Source organism: Bemisia tabaci, chromosome 7 (assembly GCF_918797505.1).
Source record: "Bemisia tabaci chromosome 7, PGI_BMITA_v3".
Classification (NCBI taxonomy): Eukaryota; Metazoa; Arthropoda; class Insecta; order Hemiptera; family Aleyrodidae; genus Bemisia; species Bemisia tabaci.
In genome coordinates this window covers 39,341,208-39,361,398 of record NC_092799.1, presented here as the reverse complement: position 1 = coordinate 39,361,398, position 20,191 = coordinate 39,341,208, and the positions used below count along the sequence as shown (strand labels likewise).

The 20,191-nt window shown below is 36.1% G+C and overlaps 1 protein-coding gene across 1 annotated transcript in view; it reads left to right on the top strand.

The window, feature by feature from the left end:
- Nucleotides 1-18,652, top strand: part of Appl (amyloid-beta-like protein) — a 168,036-nt gene extending 149,384 nt beyond the window's left edge. The window contains exons 3-12 of the mRNA XM_019044318.2: nucleotides 1,792-1,918; nucleotides 3,031-3,246; nucleotides 4,002-4,366; nucleotides 5,673-5,927; nucleotides 6,554-6,744; nucleotides 7,629-7,789; nucleotides 9,030-9,286; nucleotides 9,590-9,736; nucleotides 10,846-10,963; nucleotides 14,205-18,652. Of these exons, the coding sequence (XP_018899863.1) occupies nucleotides 1,792-1,918; nucleotides 3,031-3,246; nucleotides 4,002-4,366; nucleotides 5,673-5,927; nucleotides 6,554-6,744; nucleotides 7,629-7,789; nucleotides 9,030-9,286; nucleotides 9,590-9,736; nucleotides 10,846-10,956 (1,830 nt within the window). The 3' untranslated portion in view covers nucleotides 10,957-10,963; nucleotides 14,205-18,652. The remainder of the gene's footprint in view (nucleotides 1-1,791; nucleotides 1,919-3,030; nucleotides 3,247-4,001; nucleotides 4,367-5,672; nucleotides 5,928-6,553; nucleotides 6,745-7,628; nucleotides 7,790-9,029; nucleotides 9,287-9,589; nucleotides 9,737-10,845; nucleotides 10,964-14,204) is intronic.
- The last annotated feature ends 1,539 nt before the right edge of the window (nucleotides 18,653-20,191 follow it).

The window sequence follows — 20,191 nt, the reverse complement described above, 5'->3', positions numbered from 1 at the left end:
CTAAATGAAATGTTATTACTTTCTCCTTTTGAAATTCTCATTGGTGAATATTTGGTTTTATTTCTATCCTTAAAATATTCGATGTACAATATACCTTACATATGTATAGGTACTTTTTTTATTTTTTTAATTTTTTATTTACGAAATTATTACTTCATTTTGAAAACATATTTTTAAAACGTGACTAATATTTGTAAAACCTTTTCCAAGCGACATTAATCTCAATGAACCGCAGTTGTGCCGACAGAAACTGCAAAAATGAATAAAAGAGGGAAAAAAACCAAGAAGCACGCAATCTTTACTTCTAACCCATTTGTACATCGATCTTTTAGAGTCAAATACGTCAAATTTTGAGCGTTTGGTTGCGCGTACACCTCGCTGCAGCACAATAAAAGCACAAAATGTAAAAGAAAAAATTAAAGTGCTTTGGAAATCATTACATTTGACACGGAACCACCAATATTTAAAAAACACACATTATATTATTATTTTCCTTTGATAAATTGATACATATTTTTTCCCCATCAATTTAAATCAGAATAATCAATGCAGAATGTGCGTACATTTCAAAATCATGAGTAAAAAAACGCTAACTATGCGAGTATAAATATTAAAGCCTAACAGAGCGGAGCGGCGTGCTGCCAGCGCGAGAGGCTCACTGGCGCCTACAAACCTAAGTGGATACTTCACGCATTGCACAATGCTTGAAGTATCCACTTAGGTTTGTAGGCGCCAATGCGCGTTTCGCGCTGGCCGCCCGCCCGCCGTGTGGCGGCGCCTGAAGCAACTATTTCACAACAGAGGTGTTGCACAGTATTATACGAAATTGAATGTATTAAGAATGACAGGCATCCTTTAAAAGTACAGATCTTCCCTCGCAAAATAATTCAAGATGCTTATCGTACACAGGAAAAATCTAAGAGCCTTTAGCTGAGGCCAACATAGAGGTTTATCCGGTTCAGGTATAACAAGGTGGGAATTTCTTGAAAGATAATTATAATTATAAGTCCTGTTACACCAGAGAGGTATAGAGAGTTTTAGTGAATTTTGTCTCATAGAATTGGATTGCATTTTGCAAAAAGGAACCACTAGCATTGCAATGTTGCTAAGATTGTGCAACTTCTTTTGTATTGGAGGAAAAACCCGATTATCCATTCATAGTTTCTATTTTACTCGCTAAAAACTGTAAATTTAAGACAAAAATTACCATCTAAATTTCATAGTTTTTCACGATTTCCGCGATTTTATTGCAAAAGATGAAGTTGCTTAATCTTAGCATCATTGCAATGCTAGTGGTTCCTTTTTGCAAAATGCAATCCAATTGACGCTCCCCCATTTTTACCAAAACTCTCAACTATATATTATTCTCCGTTGGACCAAACAGACGAAACAAAAAAACAAGCAAACCCTCATTCTTCCCAGACATTATACATTTTCATCCAAGAACTTCGTGAGCAATTGTCGTTTGTATTTACATGTGGGCCAATTAACTTTGGGTCTCAACTGGCTCGTGGACCAAAACTCCCGTGCCGAAAAAACGCGTGGACGTAAATTACTGGAAATAACAGGTGCGCGGACCACAAATCGTTGACGAAATGTCCTATAACCGTCTTATTACCTCAAATTTGCTTTATTTTGGTTTGATATGATGAATCCTCCATCATCCTATGATGAACAAAACTTAGGGAAATCAAATTGTCAAAATTTTGTTTGTTCTATCCTCAACGTTACTCTACATTCTATATTCCCTGAATCTTTGTCTTTGCTCTATAACAAGGTTTTATTTTACAGGTCTACCCGAAACATGATATTACAAATATCGTGGAGTCCAGTCACTTCGTAAAAATTTCTAATTGGTGCCGAGTTGGACACTCAAAATGCAAACACACTGACTGGGTGAAACCTTACCGATGTCTTGGTGAGTGATGACTGCGAGTACATTTTTACAATCTTATTTCTCCTTTCTGACAAATTTAGTTCGAAATTTTTGGTTTGTGTGAATATTTAACTAAACAAATTTTAAAATTTAAACATCATCCTGGACAGTCTATATTCTGTAGACGAAGATTTAGTCGAAGATCAGAAGACAAATCTGGACTATAAAAGCCTCAGTTGATTCAATCTGAAAATTAGAAATTTCATTTATGGAAGAGAATATATTCTTCTGTGGTACTTTGTTTTCTCTGTTGAATTGTGTGATTTTTAACTTCTGAAGTGGTGTCGAGTTTTTTAAAACCCCAATTAAAAAATACTAGTTGTTGTAACTTCATTCAGGAACGAACTGAATTTCAGCATAATTGTTTCCCTGAGGTTAATTTATACCAAATATTTGCTAAGTGGGCTTCAAATTTCCCTGTTTGAGCTGTATAAGCTGTCAGAACAAAAGAACGTAATTTTGAGAAAATATAGTACGAAAACTGAAACTTCTCTCCCAAGACCGAAGACTACAGTTCAAGTATACTGTTAAGTGGAGTGCATTTTGCGGAAAGGAAATACAATTTCTGGCTCGCACACAAAAACTCCTATCTACCTAAGGAGAGTAGTGGCACGTATGCCATTTCTAAAAGGAGCCAGAAATTGTGGCTCTTAATTTGAAAATGTGGTCAAATACGCCAGTAGACTCACTAAAAAAATGCTTAGCAGACTGATGATACTGAAGTCTGCCCTGAGCCCATCATCATTTGAGCCCCAGGTATTCCAATAATTTTAGCTCATATGACTACTTCGATACCCTAGCAATTTTTACGTACCTCCTCTTGGGCATCTTATCAAATATTTAATTCAATAATATATCAAATAATATATTTAGCCAGTGCTAAATCCCTTAGTTAAGCTCGTCTCAATTATTTAGTTGTGCACTTGTCTCCCAAAATTTCAGCTCAAAAAATGACTTTTCAGTGAGGCTCAATTTTCTCAATCTAATTTTTTATTACCTATTTAATTTTTTCCTAGCTCACCGATGTCATTTTTCAAATCATTTTTTTTCTTTTTTCATTTTGCTTACTGGTTTTTCTCCTCTTCTTTCCACAGAGGGTCCGTTCCAGAGCGATGCATTGTTAGTCCCTGAAACGTGCTTGTTTGACCACATTCACAACCAGTCTCGGTGTTGGGAGTTCGATCGCTGGAATCAGACAGCTTCGAAATCTTGCCAAGACAGAGACCTCCAGCTACGCAGCTTTGCCATGTTGTTGCCCTGTGGAATTTCTCTCTTCTCTGGAGTTGAATTCGTTTGCTGTCCAGCTAAAGGTATTTTCTGATTTATCGCTACATTTCCTTTTCTTATCAAACTGCACTGTAACTATAATAAGTATATGTATCCATCACTTTCACTTTAATCAGTTTTCATATTTGTGGATAGTAAGGTTTTAACAATAAGTGCTGCATCAAAATTAGGATTTCATTGGTAAAATAAAGGAAACTATTAGCAGTGGATTGGCAACTTACGGCCAAGTTTAAATAATAATCTATTCCTTGTCTCGCGAAATATTTTTTTTTTCAAAACGGAATTATGTAAAAGCGGGAGCTTTTTTCAATCATCGGTGAGCTCTTCTCGTAAAAGGAGGGGTATCGATAAGAGCCGTTTTTTGGACCAATCTAGTTGAATTTCCTCAACTCTACGACTTTTTGCTCATTGAAGGCGTATATTTCACGGATCGCATCATGATTTGGTCATTCACGGTATCTATTTAGGTCTAATACTGGCTTAAACATGGACGAAAAATGAGGATCTTGTGGGTTTGCTGTCAAATCCTCATTTTTCGCCAAAATTCACGTCTAGACCCATGTTTAGGCTAGTATTAGACCCGTTAAAGACCAGATCAAGATGATTTCCGTAAAATATAGACCCCCGATGAGCAAAAAATCGTTGAGTCGAGAAAATTCGAGGTAGACCCAAAAACGGCCCTCATCGATTCCGCTCCTATATGTGATCAAAAGTTTGTTAGGTAAATGATTGTCCAGGTTCTGCCTCATTTAACTTCAAACCATATTCAATTTTGCAGGCACCAAATCTCCTCTGAAGAAAAACCTGATCCCCGACAAACTCAGCGCTGAACCGTTTGACAATCTGGACGATGATGATGATGATGACGACGATGATTCTGACGCAGATGACGATGATGATGATGACGACGATGACGATGATGACTACGACAGCTATGATGACACGAAGAGCTCAACCAAGTGGCAACCGAAGTGGTCCACTACTACCACTACGACAACAACAACCACTACAACGCCTAAACCCACCCCCAAGGTTGCCACACCGGATCCGTACTACACACACTTTGATCCGCATGATGAACACCGGTCCTACAAAGAAGCACAACAAAGGCTTGAGGAGCTGCATCGTGAGAAGGTCACCAAGGTTAGTGTAGCTCGTTGCAAAAACTCGGGTGCTTTGGGTCCTGAATTATTCAAATGTTGAAGCCTTTCAATTCGTGGTTAAGGTAAAGTGAAGGAAGGTTTTGTGCACTGAAGGGGGGGAAAAAGAAACTGAAATTATTTACTTACTTTTGAAAATGTCTCGCAAAGTTGTGAAACGAGCAATGAGCTGACAGCTTGTGAAGCTTTAAGAAGGCCTAGAATGTGTTAAATTTATTCATCAGACCCTCAAGTACTTGAGTATTTTAGAATTTGAAGAATCTTGTCTGTATTACTTAACTTAGAAAGTCCTTGAATATAATGTCATTTAGCAGTCTAATTTGCAATCCAAACTGATGGGTAAACGCACGGGTCGTAAGACAATGATGGAGTTTTTTAGCCATCGTGCGTACAAAGTTCAGCTTAAAGCTGACGTCTCATTTCATCTCATTACAAAATTGTACTTGTGTGAAAGCGTTTTCCCTCTGTAATGAGATATCACCTTTAAGCTGAACTTTTTACGCATGATGGCTGAAAAACTCCATCATTAATTTGCTATCAATTGGAAGATCGGCTCCCTTCCTGCTGTGATCATGACTCTTAAAATAATGCAGAGCATTGCCTGTACTGTATATACCTTGACAGTGAAGCTCCCAAACCGTGTACATATCTCGATTTGCGATGTTGAACACTTCCTGTCATCCTTTTTGTTTAAACGGAAAACCACTCGACATCAAGTTTTTAAAACTAATGTAATTTTTCTTCTCTGTGCAAAGAAAATTCTGTTAAAACTCCAAGGAATGATGTCGATTTTTCTTCCTTCAAGAAAGTAGAATGGGAGTGGAGATTTTAAAACGCTGCAAACGAGATCCTTCCTTTCAGGGTTTCACCGCTAACCTGCCTTTATGCAGGCAGCACGGAGGTAGAGCTTTTAAAGGAAAAGTGTCCATTTTAAGGCATTTTTAATAGCTTTCACTTGTTTTTAGTAAGTCCTTGAAAAGTCCTGATGAGTCATATTAATTAAAATGCAGAACTTCCATAATTTTATTAATTCCAACTGTCTGAAGAGGTTGTAAAAATCCTTGATTTTAGTCTGTAAAGTTGTCATGAACGGTATTACAGAAAAAGACGTATTCTCAATTATCATTAAAGCAGAGTGAAAGCAGTCACAACAACTTCTTAGCAGACCCAATGTTACAAACTGTCTCTCCTCCAAATGGAAAAGTGGAAAGTGAAAAGTGGGCAGCGATCTTGTTCCAGTATTCTCTATGTTTCTTGGTTAAATCCTTACTTTTCCAATTTTCAATTAGGTGATGAAAGATTGGTCTGACTTGGAAGAGAGATATCAAGATATGCGATCATCTGACCCAAGAATGGCGGAGGAATTCAAGCAGCGAATGACACTACGATTCCAGCAAACAGTGCAAAGCTTAGAGGAGGAAGGCAATGCTGAGAAACATCAATTAGTTGCCATGCATCAACAGAGAGTTGCTGCCCACATCAACCAACGTAAGAAGGAAGCAATGAACTGCTATACTACTGCGCTCAACGACAACCCTCCAAGTGTGAGTGTTTTTCAATATCCATCTATTTAAATAACCATAAAGTCAAGTAGATTTTGCATACTTTAAACAGACTTGATCAAAGAGTGATTGTCAGGGAACAGTGGGAAGTTAGCTGAATGAAGATATTTTCCTTTGTTAAAAGGGCTAAAGAACTTACATCCAGCAAGTTTTCACATTAGCTCCAGAGAATAATTGAGGAAGCGGCTGCAATAACAGCCCATACGCAAAAGCCTTGTTCAGAGGAAAGTGCACTTGAACGTGCAAATTTGTTGCATTTTTGAGAAAATGAAGGAGTATTCTTACGTTTTTGTAGTTAGAACCCTTTGCAAAGGAGAGTTGCATAAAGACGTACAAATTATTTGTATTTAGGATCGTTTATAGCATATTTAAAAAAATTGAGTCATTGGCTATTTTTACATTCCACTGTTGGATAGATGAGAATTGATCAGAATTTAATTAGTTATTACACTACCATTAATGCCAGAAAACTAATTATTGTAAAATTCAACATTGCTGAGAAATAAACAACTTATGTGACTTATTTGGAGAGACTTATTTACTGACTTATTGTTTAGGGTGTTATCAGCCGAGTGGAAATTTAATGAAACTGTTTGTTCTCTCCACAGACCCACCGTGTACAGAAATGTTTGCAGAAGTTACTGCGGGCCCTGCACAAAGACAGGCAGCACACGATTTCGCACTACCGACACCTCCTGTCCTCTAACGTAGATCAAGCTGACAGAGAGAGGGGTCTTACCCTGGAGCATTTAGTCGACATCGATCACATGGTCAATCAGTCCTTGCATATGTTGAACAGGTAAAACAATTTGTCATACAAGTTGCAAATCCTACCAGATGAAATTTTCAGTATTACAAAATTTTAAAAAATACCTTTGATAAACTGCATCCATCGAGATAGCTATCTTAAAGGGTTAATAATCTTAAAGTATGCATACAAATCTATTATTGTTTTTTCAAGATGAATTTAAAGGCTATGAATTAACAATTATGCAATTGTGAGATTTTGGATTTTGGATTTTGGTGGATTCTGAGTCCACACTATTTATTTAAAAAAATAAATAAATCAAAACATATGCTTCAAATGTTCAAAAGGCTGTCGAGTGAAAAAAGCTAAACTCAAAGACAGTGTTCCTGTTCTGGTGCTCTTACTGAAAAACTAAAATATGTATTCCTCTAGCGGTCTTTTATTGTAATCACACATCATAAACTTAGCTTGTTATGAAGACTAAGATTAATTTTGGGCCAAAAACTGATTCATTGAAAATTATGGCAGTTTTTGTGAGGAAAGTGAATAAATCTCCAATGATGTGTGATAAGAAAAATGGGGTTTATCTTGTAAATGAAATTGTCTGTTTCATTTCTCATTAACTGTCATGCTTTGTTTGCAAGAAGGTCAATCCCTTCAAAAGCTTTAAAGGAGCTATAAATTTTAAAATGTCAACTCCTAATGGTAGTGAGTTTGACAGCTCTCTTTATATCTTGAATTAACCGAGACTAATCTAGGGGACTAAAATGTGATGAGAGATAATTAAAAAACATCTGATGTTGTGGTGGGTAGCTTGGCTCCTTTGGGATGACATTGATTTGTGAGTATTGAATCGGTCCCACTTGTAACATTGCTGTTCTGGAAGGTTTTATTGTTTTTATTATTACTTTTACCCTCAATGTTTGTTTTTGCAGGTATCCATCCTTGTCTGCAAAGTTATCGCAGCTAATGTCCGATTATGTCCAAGCTCTGCGCAGTAAAGATGACACTCCTGGTTCCATGCTCTCAATGACAAGGGACTCAGAAGCCGCTATTCTAGACAAGTATAAGGCAGAACACATTGCTCAGCAACAAGGTAATTGAAAAACTCGGAAATGTATTAACTTGGCCAATATTATTCATTCAAGACAGTGTTCCCTTTTTTTGCTTAAAGGAAATTTAACAAGGCGTCAATAGGTGCTCATTCCTCTTTTTTCAAAAATATAATTTAATTTTAATTTAATATTTCACGGTTTGCAATGCAGAGCTTTTGATAGCAGTATAGGCTTCTTTTTTAACCCTTTGAATACCAGATTAAGATTTTCTGGAAACACCTCATGAACCAGAGAATGTCATCTCACGAGCACTTTGACCTCTGCTGCAAAGTAATGACATGCTAATACTGTGTTGTAAGTGTGCTGTGGCCCATATCCGTAAAAGAAATCTCATTCTAACGATATGGACAGGCTTTAGAGCGTCTGCAGCTGCAGAACTATTTAACTTGTCCATGGCCTGAGGTTCACGGCGTTCATCAAGTAACGGTATACATTAGCTTGTCTGTGGTATTGGAAGGGTTAATTGTAGCTGGCTGAAGTCATGCAAGAGTGGTTTGCACCCTGATGATGAAGCAGCCTCACAATAACAGCGGTGATGCTCAGTCAATTTGAGTTCCTATTTAATTTTTCTTTTCTATGTTTGATTGAAAATGCGCTTTGTAATAGCTGCAAAACGTCCCAGTTTTTTATGTTTTATTATATTTTGCGGCCTGAGGCTCATTTTAAGTTGGTTATTTTGTGTAACAAAGAATGTATATTTTAATTCTAAAACAACCTCTGGTTATTATCATGGTTATAGAGGCCTGTAAAGCTTTCTTTTTCCTGGCTGTATGTGTAATTGCAGACGGAAAAAGTTATTATGCACAATGAAAAACGATAGTATAAAATATGACCATGAGAAGGGATAGACTTTTGGTTGTTGATGCAAATGATTTTCAGAACTCAAGGCTAGGGATTTTTCAGGATAGAAAATCCGTGCCTCGATGTCTCCATGGATCTTTTCAATTTTTTGCTGTAAGCAAGAGTTATTTTATTGCAAGCGAAAAGACAACAGTTTCGATTTTCGATAATATTTTATAGAACTTTCGTACTAGTAATCTGTGTGCCGCTTATAGTTCCATGTTTTCAGAACATTATTTGTGTTCATATTAAGAGAGAAGCAATTGTTTTTAATGTTGTGGATGGGCACCAGTGAAATGATTTATTTTGGAGGGAGGGGGGTGTCAAATATTTAACAAGTTCCATCCCCTCTTCAAATTTTCTTTTCAACATATTTTTCAGACAAAGAGCGTGAGCATCTAGTTGAGAAACAACGTAAAGAGGCTCACAAGAGAGAGCGCATTGAGCTGAGGGAGGAGGCAGCTCGCGTTGATGCGGCAGTCAGCGACAAAGAACATTCCTTCGAAGCCACCAAAGAGGATGTGACTCCAACTGCGGTGTCATCAACATCTGCTGTGGCTCACCTTCATGTCGTCCAACACCATGAGCCTCAACCAGTTGTTGCGCACACACTAGTTCATGACCTTGGACACGAGTCTGTAAGCTCATCATCTTTATTTCATTATATCAAACAAGCAAAATTGTCCTGTAGGCAGTAAGAGAAATTAAGTTAATAATTACAATTGACCTTGAATACTTGACCTTGGAAATATTTTTAATTTTCAAATTCTATCGTTTTCCTTCCTCTTTTTTTGCTATTGATTCTCTGGAAAGATACAAGTATTAAAAAGATCAGAATGCTTTTGCACCTGATAGTTCAATCAGTTCCTGTACTCGAATTTTACTTTCTCATGTTTTCTTGTCCAAGTGTGAAAGATTTTTTTTTTTTCGTTTCTTTTCAGAGTTTCTCGGTACGGAGAGAAGCCTTTATGCGAGAGACTAGAAGCGTATATTTAACAATGGCTTTTGCGGGTGTAGTGCTTGTTGCTGCAATCTTTGTTGGAGTTGCAGTTCTTCGTAAAAGAAGCGCTCGTTCTCCCCAAAATCAGGTAAATAAGATCCACATCCTTTGCTAAGACTTCTCTCGAGCTGTGTTTTCAGCTAAAATTTTAAGGAAAAATCTGTATGATAAGTCAGTTTTAAGGATTGCTCCTTTGATTTAGTCCAAGCTACAACAGCTGGCAAGTGAGAAGTGGAATCAAATGAGTCCGCTCTGTCTATTCTGTAAGAGTTGATTGGTTCCAGTGCGTCTTGTTCATTTAAACAAGCCCCTGTTCAGCAGTTTCAGTCTTTAAAAATGGGTCGAACGGTCAATGATTATCTCCTTTATCGGTCTGTTTTTCTTGAATGAATTAAATCAGTATAATCTGATTGTAAAACTTAGTGCTGTGTTTTTGACAATTGAAAGGAAGCAATGTAACTTACACAGCCGTGAACTTCTCACTATCTCTCCTTCTTTATCTGTCTCTCTCTTACCATCATGGCCATTTTCTCAGTATTTTATGCTGAACCGTTACCATTGTGACCATGCTCGTGCAGTCATATATAACCTCTAATAGGGTTCATTGTATCTGAAAACTAATTAATAACTAAAAGAAGAAGTGTCAACTCCAGGAAAATGGCATAGCTATACTCCAGAAAAAAAGGTGTGCTCTGAGTAGCTGTTAAACAATGAATTTTAGCTGCCAATCATTTTTGTGGGCTCCTGTTCGAATGTATTTGAATTGATTGTTACTTTTTTTACGATCGGAGTTGCAGTTTCAATTAACCTGCAAGAGCCACGTTCAAATGGCACAATAAATTGAACAGCAAATCCTGCAAATATTGACTAACCTGTCTATCTGTGATATTTGCCAGTTATTCAGTACAACAATACATTTTTTATTAATTTCCCGCAGGGGAAACAGAAGGCTTTTCCATTAGTGATTGTTTATGCTTTGTGTTTTTACTGATGGAGAAAATACTGTAATGACCATCACAACTCTCTTGTCTTTTACTTTTAATGTGTCCTAATGACAGGAAATATTGTTCTTCCTGTGGAGAACGAGGGTTTTTCATTTAGTTTCTGTTAATTAATTCATTTTTTTCAACTAGGTATTTTTTTTTTGCTTGGTCTGTACGACGGAGTCATTAAATTAAATGTTTCCTAAATTTCCAGGGATTTGTAGAGGTGAATCAGGCCATAACTCCTGAGGAGCGTCACGTTGCCAACATGCAAATTAATGGTTACGAAAATCCAACCTACAAATACTTTGAAGTCAAAGAGTAAACCATCCGTAAGTATAAAGATCTATTTTATTAAAGAAAAGATTAAACCCAATAAATCATGATTATTAATACACAGTGGCATAGTGTGCTTTGTGATGAGTTAATTGATCTACCACTTAAACCTATGGAAGAGAATTGATTATCAGAGTGTTTGCAATGAACACCCCTAAGGAAAGTTCATAAATTACGTATTGTTCTTTTTTGGCATTTTTGACCTCCTTCCCTCCTTGTAACGCTTTTGCAACATAGCTCCCTTAAAAGCAAACTTATAAAAAAATGGCATAATGCTCTCCTCATCTTCTAACCCTCCCTAGAGGGTCATGCAATTTATGAATGGCCCCTTAGTAATTGATTCTTTACCGCAGCTTCAAATGAAAGAAAAAAATCGATAGTCAATGATTCACGCCTCATCCTCGAAAAAAGCGCTAACAAAATTCACTTTTGCTCCTCAAACATCTGAAATCAACTCTCAAAGTTGAACAAGTTAAAATATGTAAGAAATAGCTCATACGAGTTCATTATGCAGGGTGTATCTATCGATATGTTGTAACATACTGCACAATTTTCAACATTTTATCGGCACTATGAACACTTATGTTCTATACAAATTTAACTTTTTCGAAAACCGATTATGGTCAGATGGCTTACTTTTTTATTATTCTTTACGCACAATGGCCATTTCGGGCAGGACGCCTGAGATGGCCATTGTGCGTAAAGTATAAAAAAGTAACTCATCTAACTATAATTGGTTTTCGAAAAACTTTAATTGTATAGAAAATATAAGGATTTATCTAGTTGAGAACCTATGTCTTTTAGGTCCCAGCTTTTGCCTAGTGGATTTCAGTATCACCTACTGCACACTGTTACTTTATTTTCAAATTCTGAGGAGGTTTGAAATATAATTTCCATGGTTTGGTTACAGGAATCAGTTTCATCAACAGTTTTCAAGCGATTGTTTCTAAGTCCTTGTTATAAGTTATGTTTGAAAAGCAAATTAGTGAAAATGCATTTTGATTGAAAGCAAAGCTAAATTGAAATTTTTCTTAAGCATACTGCTTAAAGACCTCTTAATAAACAGGATCATTTATGAGAAATGGATTTGCGCATCAGGTTTTTCAGCAGAGCAGATTGACACCAACTATGCCGATATGCTAGCAAAAAACGCTGTATGAGCCTCCAGACATTGCCAAATTTCCTTTGATAAAACGTTAATTATGTACGAAACTTGTTACCTTTTTTCATCCAATTTACGAGAGAATTTTTATCGCATTTTCATTCAGAGAGTCAAAAAATTTCAAGGAAAAATATTCATAACTTTCTTAAAAAATAAACGTTTTATTGGAGGACATTTTGCAGCTCTTGAATTTTCATACGGCGTTCCTCCGTGGCATGGCAGTATGACTGAGACCAAAAATTATCCGACTTCCCACATGAATTCTTACCCTTGATTTGAGCTTAAACACAGGAATGGTCTCACTCATTAGATTTTTACTCAAAACTTTATTCATGTGGTTTGCAACATCAATCCAAAAAATTGAATTTTTACTTTCCTTTTTCTTCTTCTTTTTAATAGACTACTTTGGTTTCATTCGGATGGATGATGTACGAGGTCTGTCCGGAAAGTATCCGACCTTGTTGATTATCTTGCTATCAACGGTTGATAAGAGGTTGGGGCTTGGGATTATCTTTGCAGGGACTTTCCTTAGTGCAGGTGCTCAGCCGGATTATCACATGTTGAACCAGTCGTTGGTAATTTGCTGTTCAATACGTGCTATTCTGCTGTGATCGTCGGATTTTCTTTTCCTCAAAAAAGACGAAGTTTAGGAGAGTGGGGTGGGAAGAGTTTGTGAAGAAGATTATCACAAGGGATGCGTCTTGGGTCTACGGGTATGACCCTGGAGTAAAAGTGCAATCTTCAGTTTAGACCACACCTGGGAGACCTCGCCCGTAGAAAGCTCGTAAGAGTTGCAGCAATGTGAAGACAATGTTGACTGTCTTCTTCGATCATGAAAGTGTCGCCCATCATGAATACACTCCCCAAGGCCCTTTAAGCTGCGTAAATTTTCTCGGTAGGTCTCTCCATTGATAGTAGAACATCGGGGAGCGTATTCATGATGGATGACACCTTCATGATCGAAGAAGACAGTCAACATTGTCTTCATATTGCTGCGACTCTAACGAGCTTTCTACGGGCGAGGTCTCCCAGGTGTGGTCTAAACTGAAGATTGCACTTTTATTCCAGGGTCATACCCGTAAACCCAAGACGCATCCCTTGTGATAATCTTCTTCACAAACTCTTTCCACCCCAATCTCCTTAACTTCTTTTTTAGGAAAAACGAAATCCAACGATCACAGCAGAATAGCTCGTATTGAACAGCATATTACCAATGACTGGTTCAACGTGTGATAATCCGGCTGTAAACCTGCACTCAGGAGAGTCCCTGCAAAGATAACCCCAAGTCCCAACCTCTTATCAACCTTTGATGGCTAGATAATCAACAAGGTCGGATACTTTCGGGACAGACCTCGTAATTTTACATGCAGGAGCCTCCAGTACAGACTCTGAAAGGCTCGCCAGACACCCTCTTTTGTTCAGCGACTATAGGCTAGCAACCCGTTCATTGTGAGGGTAGGAACAATGGGCGGGCACCCTTCATCCCTCCTTAATGAGCCCTGGTACCCGGACCGAAATTTTTTCCTTGCTGAAAAATTCATCTTTTGGCGTGAAAATTTAGTTCCAGTGTGAAATTATGATAAAAACACACTATAATTCCGTCCAATTATCTTAATTTTTAGCTGATATACTGCCTTTGTGTGTGACCGCGATTTGTCGCGAAATACTGTATATCAGCTAAAAATTAAGACTATTGGACGGATTTTCAGTGCGTTTTTATTATAATTTCACGCTGGAACTAAATTTTTACACCAAAAGATAAATTTATCAGCGAGAAAAAAATTTCGGTCTGGTTACAAGGGCTCATTAAGGAGAGAGGAAGGGTGCCCATAGTTCCTGGCCTCACGATGGAGAGGTTGCTGGTCTATGGTCGCTGAACAAAAGAGGGTGTCCGGCGAGCAGTCCGGTCACCAAGTCCGAGACTCATGCGTTGCCATTTACGGATTTTAATGCCGAATAAAAAGTCTCAGGTTTCTTGAAATGGACTATAGCAGTTTGTGTCTTTTTTCCTACTCCATCTGAGATTTCTCTCTTTGTGATTTTATTCTCAACTGAGATTGTTTTTTTCTCCACAGAAGATGAGTCACAACCGAAAAGGAGAATCACTAACGCCAAGCTCTGAACGGGCTTGTGGAACCACGTTTTTGCTGTAATATATTTGTAATAGATGTTTTAATTTTTAATTGTACACTACACAGTTTATATACTTGACTTAACCGACATCGGCATCAGTGTTTTGTTAAATGTCTGACTACACTAACCGTATTCTCAGTTGTTCCAACAGTTGCTAATATCAGTCAGTCTTATCTGTACAGATGACTATAGTTGTAAAGTTATATTTTGTTACTCAAGCCGTGAGTAGGGCAGAGTTGGCAAATCTCACGTTTTGGGAAAGTGCGTAGTTGACTATAGTTTTCTAGCACTCTTACTCAATTTAAGATTTTTTGAAAAAAAAAAATCTACTTACCTGAAGTTGATTTTTGAAATTTTGCTCAAAAATTTGAAGTAAAATTGGTCAGAAAGTCTTAAATTGCATGTAAGTGAAATTTCACAACTCTGGTAGTGATATGTTTAAAATTTTGAGTATCTTTATATTCTGCTTCTGAAATTTTTATTTTTTTTAACCTCTCCGCAGTATTATTTTTATCTAAGTTTTCTCATCCTAGTTCCTTCTTAGTTTTGTCTATACTCTCGATTTACATAAGAAACTTAAGATCAAAATTATACTCGTCCAAATATTGCATCAGCTATTACCTCCCAGTATTATATGCAGCTAGAAATACTCTCGTGATTTTACCTCCTCAGTTTTACTTTCTAGGCGTGTTTCTATCCGTGTAATCATTAATTCGGTTTTGAAAATTTTGAATATTACTCTGATGTGCTTATTTTGAAGTAGGACACATTCAATGAAATCAACGCAGAACAAGGAGAATGGTACCCAAAAGTTGTGATTGTAAACAGCTCCATTTCTTCTTCCGTTCAATTCGTTTGCTGTTGTACGCTGTTGTGAGTTGAAATAGGCAACTGTACATAATTTGTAGATAAGTTTGACAGAAAATCAAAGTTTTTACTATCTAACCTCTCCATTCAGTCTCCAAAGTTATCCAGTTTCAGCTCACTGCATGAAATTTTAATCAAGCATCAATGCGCTTATTGCATTATTTTAGACTTTTCATTCTAACACTCTTAAAGTGTTAAATCTTCAACAGAAGTTATCAGTTCAGAGCAAAATTTACAAATTAGAATTCAAAGTTTTTCCAGTGCAGAACTCTTAAAAACTTGATTTACTAATCTGGAAGTTAGTAATTTACTTGCAAGTAATTTTCAGCTCTCTGCATGGTGTTAGACAGGCTTCATTGCATTTTTTTACCACCCTGAGATAATCTCTCATCTAGCCGCCTCTCTGTACTCATGAACGCCACAATTTTTACGAGCCAATCAGTGAAGTTTTGTGAACTTAAAAGAGAGTTGGCTCAAAAGTTTTGATAATATGAATATTTAAGAGGTCTAGAGTTGTATCTATAGTCATTCCTTGAACATCAAAGTCCTCTCAATCAATGGAACTCTCATGGCTCATGTAGGCCTGAAAATTTAAAGAACGATTTTTAATGTATAATGAATATGAATTCCCCTAGTATAAGTGCAGGTGAAGTCTGGGTGAAACATGAGCGGCGGTAATGTCTTGCATAATTTCCTGTCTTGAGCTGTTTCAGTTGGCTTACACTGTCATCCTGTCCTCAGTTTCAAGCAGTATCCTTTCTGTATTTTTTCAATTTGGATTTAGTTTTTAGTTAACTTTATTTAAGGCTGATTAATCTAGCTAGTTGGTATCAGTAAAGTGTAATCTTTGTATCTCATTAACTTTGTACAATTATATCCACATCAGTCATCCTTGCCAATTTATTGAAGTAGTCTTAGAAAAAAAAAATATGAAAAGCATCTTCTGGAAGCATTACAATTTACATTGTAATCATGAATGCATATGGCAATAAATCTTGGTAGAAAGTAAGAATTTTCTATGAAAAACTAATTGATGTCTGTCTGTATACTTTTTTACCTGCCTGTAAATTCTGTATGCCCCGAGTCAAGCTTGTAACGAATCAGTCATCATCTGGTTAAATTTTTCAAAAATAAAAAAAACTCATGCATGAACTAAATTGATCTCATTTGCATTTTATGTTTTGAAATTGTGTTTTTAGTTATTTCAGCTTGCTTCTTTAATCCCTGTGATCTTTGACGTATAAATCCTCAACATATCAAAAACAAGTGCACGAATCTTTGATGCATCAATAAAACTAAGAAAAAAAGAACAAAATGGGAACCAACTTACTTGTGGTCTCCCCATCAGTTTCATTAATACACGTCTATGCATGTTATTATGAATCGCAGCAGCTAATAACCTTTAAGTGTTGCTACTTTTTATTTTACAAAGCGTTTTTTCCGAACCCAACGTCATGTGTCCATTTCAAGTTGGCCAACACCTGACCAACCACCATGCAGCTCATAGCTTAACAGTTAAAGTGTCATATTAATTTATTTATTGTTTTATATTTTTTAGTTATTGTTAAGTGTAAAATAACCTAGAGTGTTAGATTTGATGAAAAGACATTCATTTTCAGTCATTTGTTCAGGATTCAGTTTCTAAACACCTTGATGTACTTAAATCAATCGATGTCTCCTTAGTTGAGTGTTACTCTCAATGTGTTACATTAATGTATTTTAAGGCACTCAGCACTTCTTTTCTGTTTTGGTATCAAAATTTTTTTACGTTTTTATCAAGTTATCAAGCAGAATTCAAAGGGAATGTGATCTGACTAGGCAGACAGAATATGAATTAAAATTCTCCCATCAAAATCCACAGTCAATACTGAGGCTATTTTTCATCTGGTGTTTGATTTTTTCTCCAGTAACTTTGTTTTATTGTCTCCGATGCTTTTTGTATCCCCGTTCTGCGAATTCATTGTCGGGTATGATGTGCAATCATTTTCTTGTTTCTGTACTGCTTTTGTGGAGGATTGTGCGCCAGGCGTGTGTTTTTAAGCATGGTTTTTGGATTCTGATTTGAATGAGTATTTTTCGATCGTAACATATAAGTTGATTCAGTACACAACTTCATAATCGTACATTGCAATTAACTGCATATTCCCAGTATTAGTTAGTTATCGATTCTACCTGCCCTTCAATTAGTGCATGAAATGGCTGACAAGTTGATATTTTTTTTTGAAAATAGCAACTATGATTATGAATACCTTATTTGTCATACAACAGCCCCACTATTCCTTTTAAGAAGATGTAGAAAAATAACTTTTCTCATTCTCAGCTTTGAGGTTTGTTAAGAATGCGAGTGACATCATCATCAAACTTTGCAAATTCTCCCTGTGTATTTTCTTCACTTATTATTTCAAAAGCGAATTTAAATATTGAATGTTGCAACTTGGCAGTTTAAAACCAGTATAATTTTTTAGCTTTAGAAAGTCCCCAGTATTTTAAGACGCCACAAGGAATTCTTTTTAATTTCAAGTGTCATCATCGTTGGACATGATGTATTTTCTTTCATCTCAGTTGCATTGTTTCATACATAATCATGACATCTCTCACTAAATTTTGTTTATTTTTATGTCATCTTTAAATCAGATTGCTGTAATCATTGTCAGAATTTTCCTCACTCAAGGGCTGCCCTGTACTTGGCAAATAAGGTACTACTATTTTTAAGTTCCTATTTTTGTGCCAGCCCTATTTTCAAAAGGTTTTGATGAAGGCTATTCCTAATCATTTGATTTCCGTTGTTCTATCTCTTCTTGGAATTTTGCAGGGTTAGATTATACAAATAGCGGTTTCAAAAATAGAAGGATTTATTTTTTCAACCTCTCAACTTTTTCTTACACTCATTAGTATTTTTCTAATCCGAAACATATTTTAATTGGTCCAGCAATAATCTCTACTTGGAGTTGTCCTTTGTTTTCTGCTTCAAGCTGACTAGTTTGATTTAATCTTGCAATAGTATTGCCTGCAGTTGGACAAATTAAAAATGTCTCCCATTGTTTCTTCTGGATTTATGAGAAATTACCCGACTCATCTTTTAAGATTCTCTCAAACTTTTGGAAAGAGCCTTTTTTAAGTCGCCCCTAGGATTGTGATCTATTTTTGAAAGTACAATTTTACAAGCTTTAGAGGAAAAATTAGCAGAAAGCTGAATTTTACAGCTTTGTGTGTGAAGTCGGTTCTGAGTAGTGTTTTGTGGATCCTTGGTATGTTTCACTCCATTCAATTGACATATCAATGATTCAAGTCGGTGAAATTTTTGAGTGTCTCTTGTATTTTTTATTCCCTCCCATTTTTCCGCTGTTTTTTGTACATATTAGACTTAAAGCTTAGAGTTCAATCATTGACAAATAATCAGTGTGTTTCTCTCATCTAATAACTTTCCAAATAACTTAACTAAATATTCTCGTGTGCATCAACTAATTGTAATGTATGATTAATGTACCATTTACTACAGAATAAAATGAAAAAAATTCTCCAATCTGTTCTTTTCTTCTTCTTTCTTTTCTTTCCCTCTTTTTATCTCTAAATGCGTGACATTAGAACTGAAATAATAGTTTTTCAGGATTAAATACTATGGGAATGATTACTCTCAAGTATCGTAATGGCTGAAGTTGAAAAATTCTTTCTCAATTTCCACATTTCAAAATCTTTAATTATGCTCTATTTTTTCGAGAGGAGAATGATCAAACCATCTTTGTAAAATTATTTGAGAATATTTTTAAATGAGTGAAGAAAATTCACAGATAATCTTAAGAGAATATGTTGATCGGTTCTCTTTAATAACAGTAAAACATATGTTGCAACTCACAATGTTTCAATCACAGGTAGGTACGCATTTTCGACTTCAGCCATTGATTTAAGGGTACAAACATCAATTTTACCTTACCACATGAACGACATGAATAATGATAGTATCCTAAGTTAAACATCTGTTGAAAAGTCTGGGAGCGAGAGAATTGGAGATAGACCAAAGAGAAAAAAAAGGAGGTGTTTGCATCTTGAGGATTGTGTACCCTGTGATGTAGATCGGTACAACTTGGTCAGGAAAATACGAAATTCGAAGTATGAAAAACGGACCGTAACGTCCGTTTTTTTTGCTTAAATCAACTCATGATATACTTTCAAACACTTTATGCAGATTGCATTTTTTCCATAAACTACACCATTTCCAAGAAAATCGATGATAAAAGTCGCCTTTCCAACCTACGTCATCAAAAAAATTCCAAGATGCTCGCAATGCAAACACCTCCTTTTTTCTCTCTAGGGAGATAGACATTTTAGCCTGCCTGCTACGACCAGGCCGAGTCAAGCAGAAAAAAATCAAGTACATCGCAATGGTATTACCAATGAGATAGTGCAAGTTCATGTCTGTCTGAAAATACATGAGAGAATGTTACACAAAAATAATTGCCTAATTAGTTTCTATCTTGTTAGTATTTCCATGGTGGAATAATATAACTGTGAAACAACAAAGTTTTTATGCATGAGAGAGGAAATTTCAGAGTGTATAAGGTTCCTTTCTGTCAAACTTCATCCAATAATCTTGTTTCATTCCAAAAAAAAAAAAAAAAAAAATCCGAAGCCTTATTCTAACAAAGACTTATTGAAATTCAATGGAAGAGGGTATGTGAACACTCTCTTGGCACAAGACCTTCTGTCTTGATGAAGGATGCTTATCTGTCGGGAAAATGACCATAGTCTACCGAAGAGAATGTTTCAGGAGAGATATTTTCGTCGGGTTTGGTGCAAGAATAGGACCTCAAAATTTTGACTTTTGTTAATTTGTTTTCTTTTATCTTAGAGAACACGTTATGAATAGTTTAATTAAAATCTGTAGGACATTAGATGTAAAGTTACACTGTGATGCGGCCAATTTTGCCTTAATTGGCAGATCAGATTTTCCAAGAGTTTTCTGCCTGAACCATTTTTTTTGAACTTCAAAATTCAGGCTATATAGCTCTAATTTTATTTGATATTTTTTTCCCTGAATAGTTGCAAAGCACTCCTTTATGTTTCG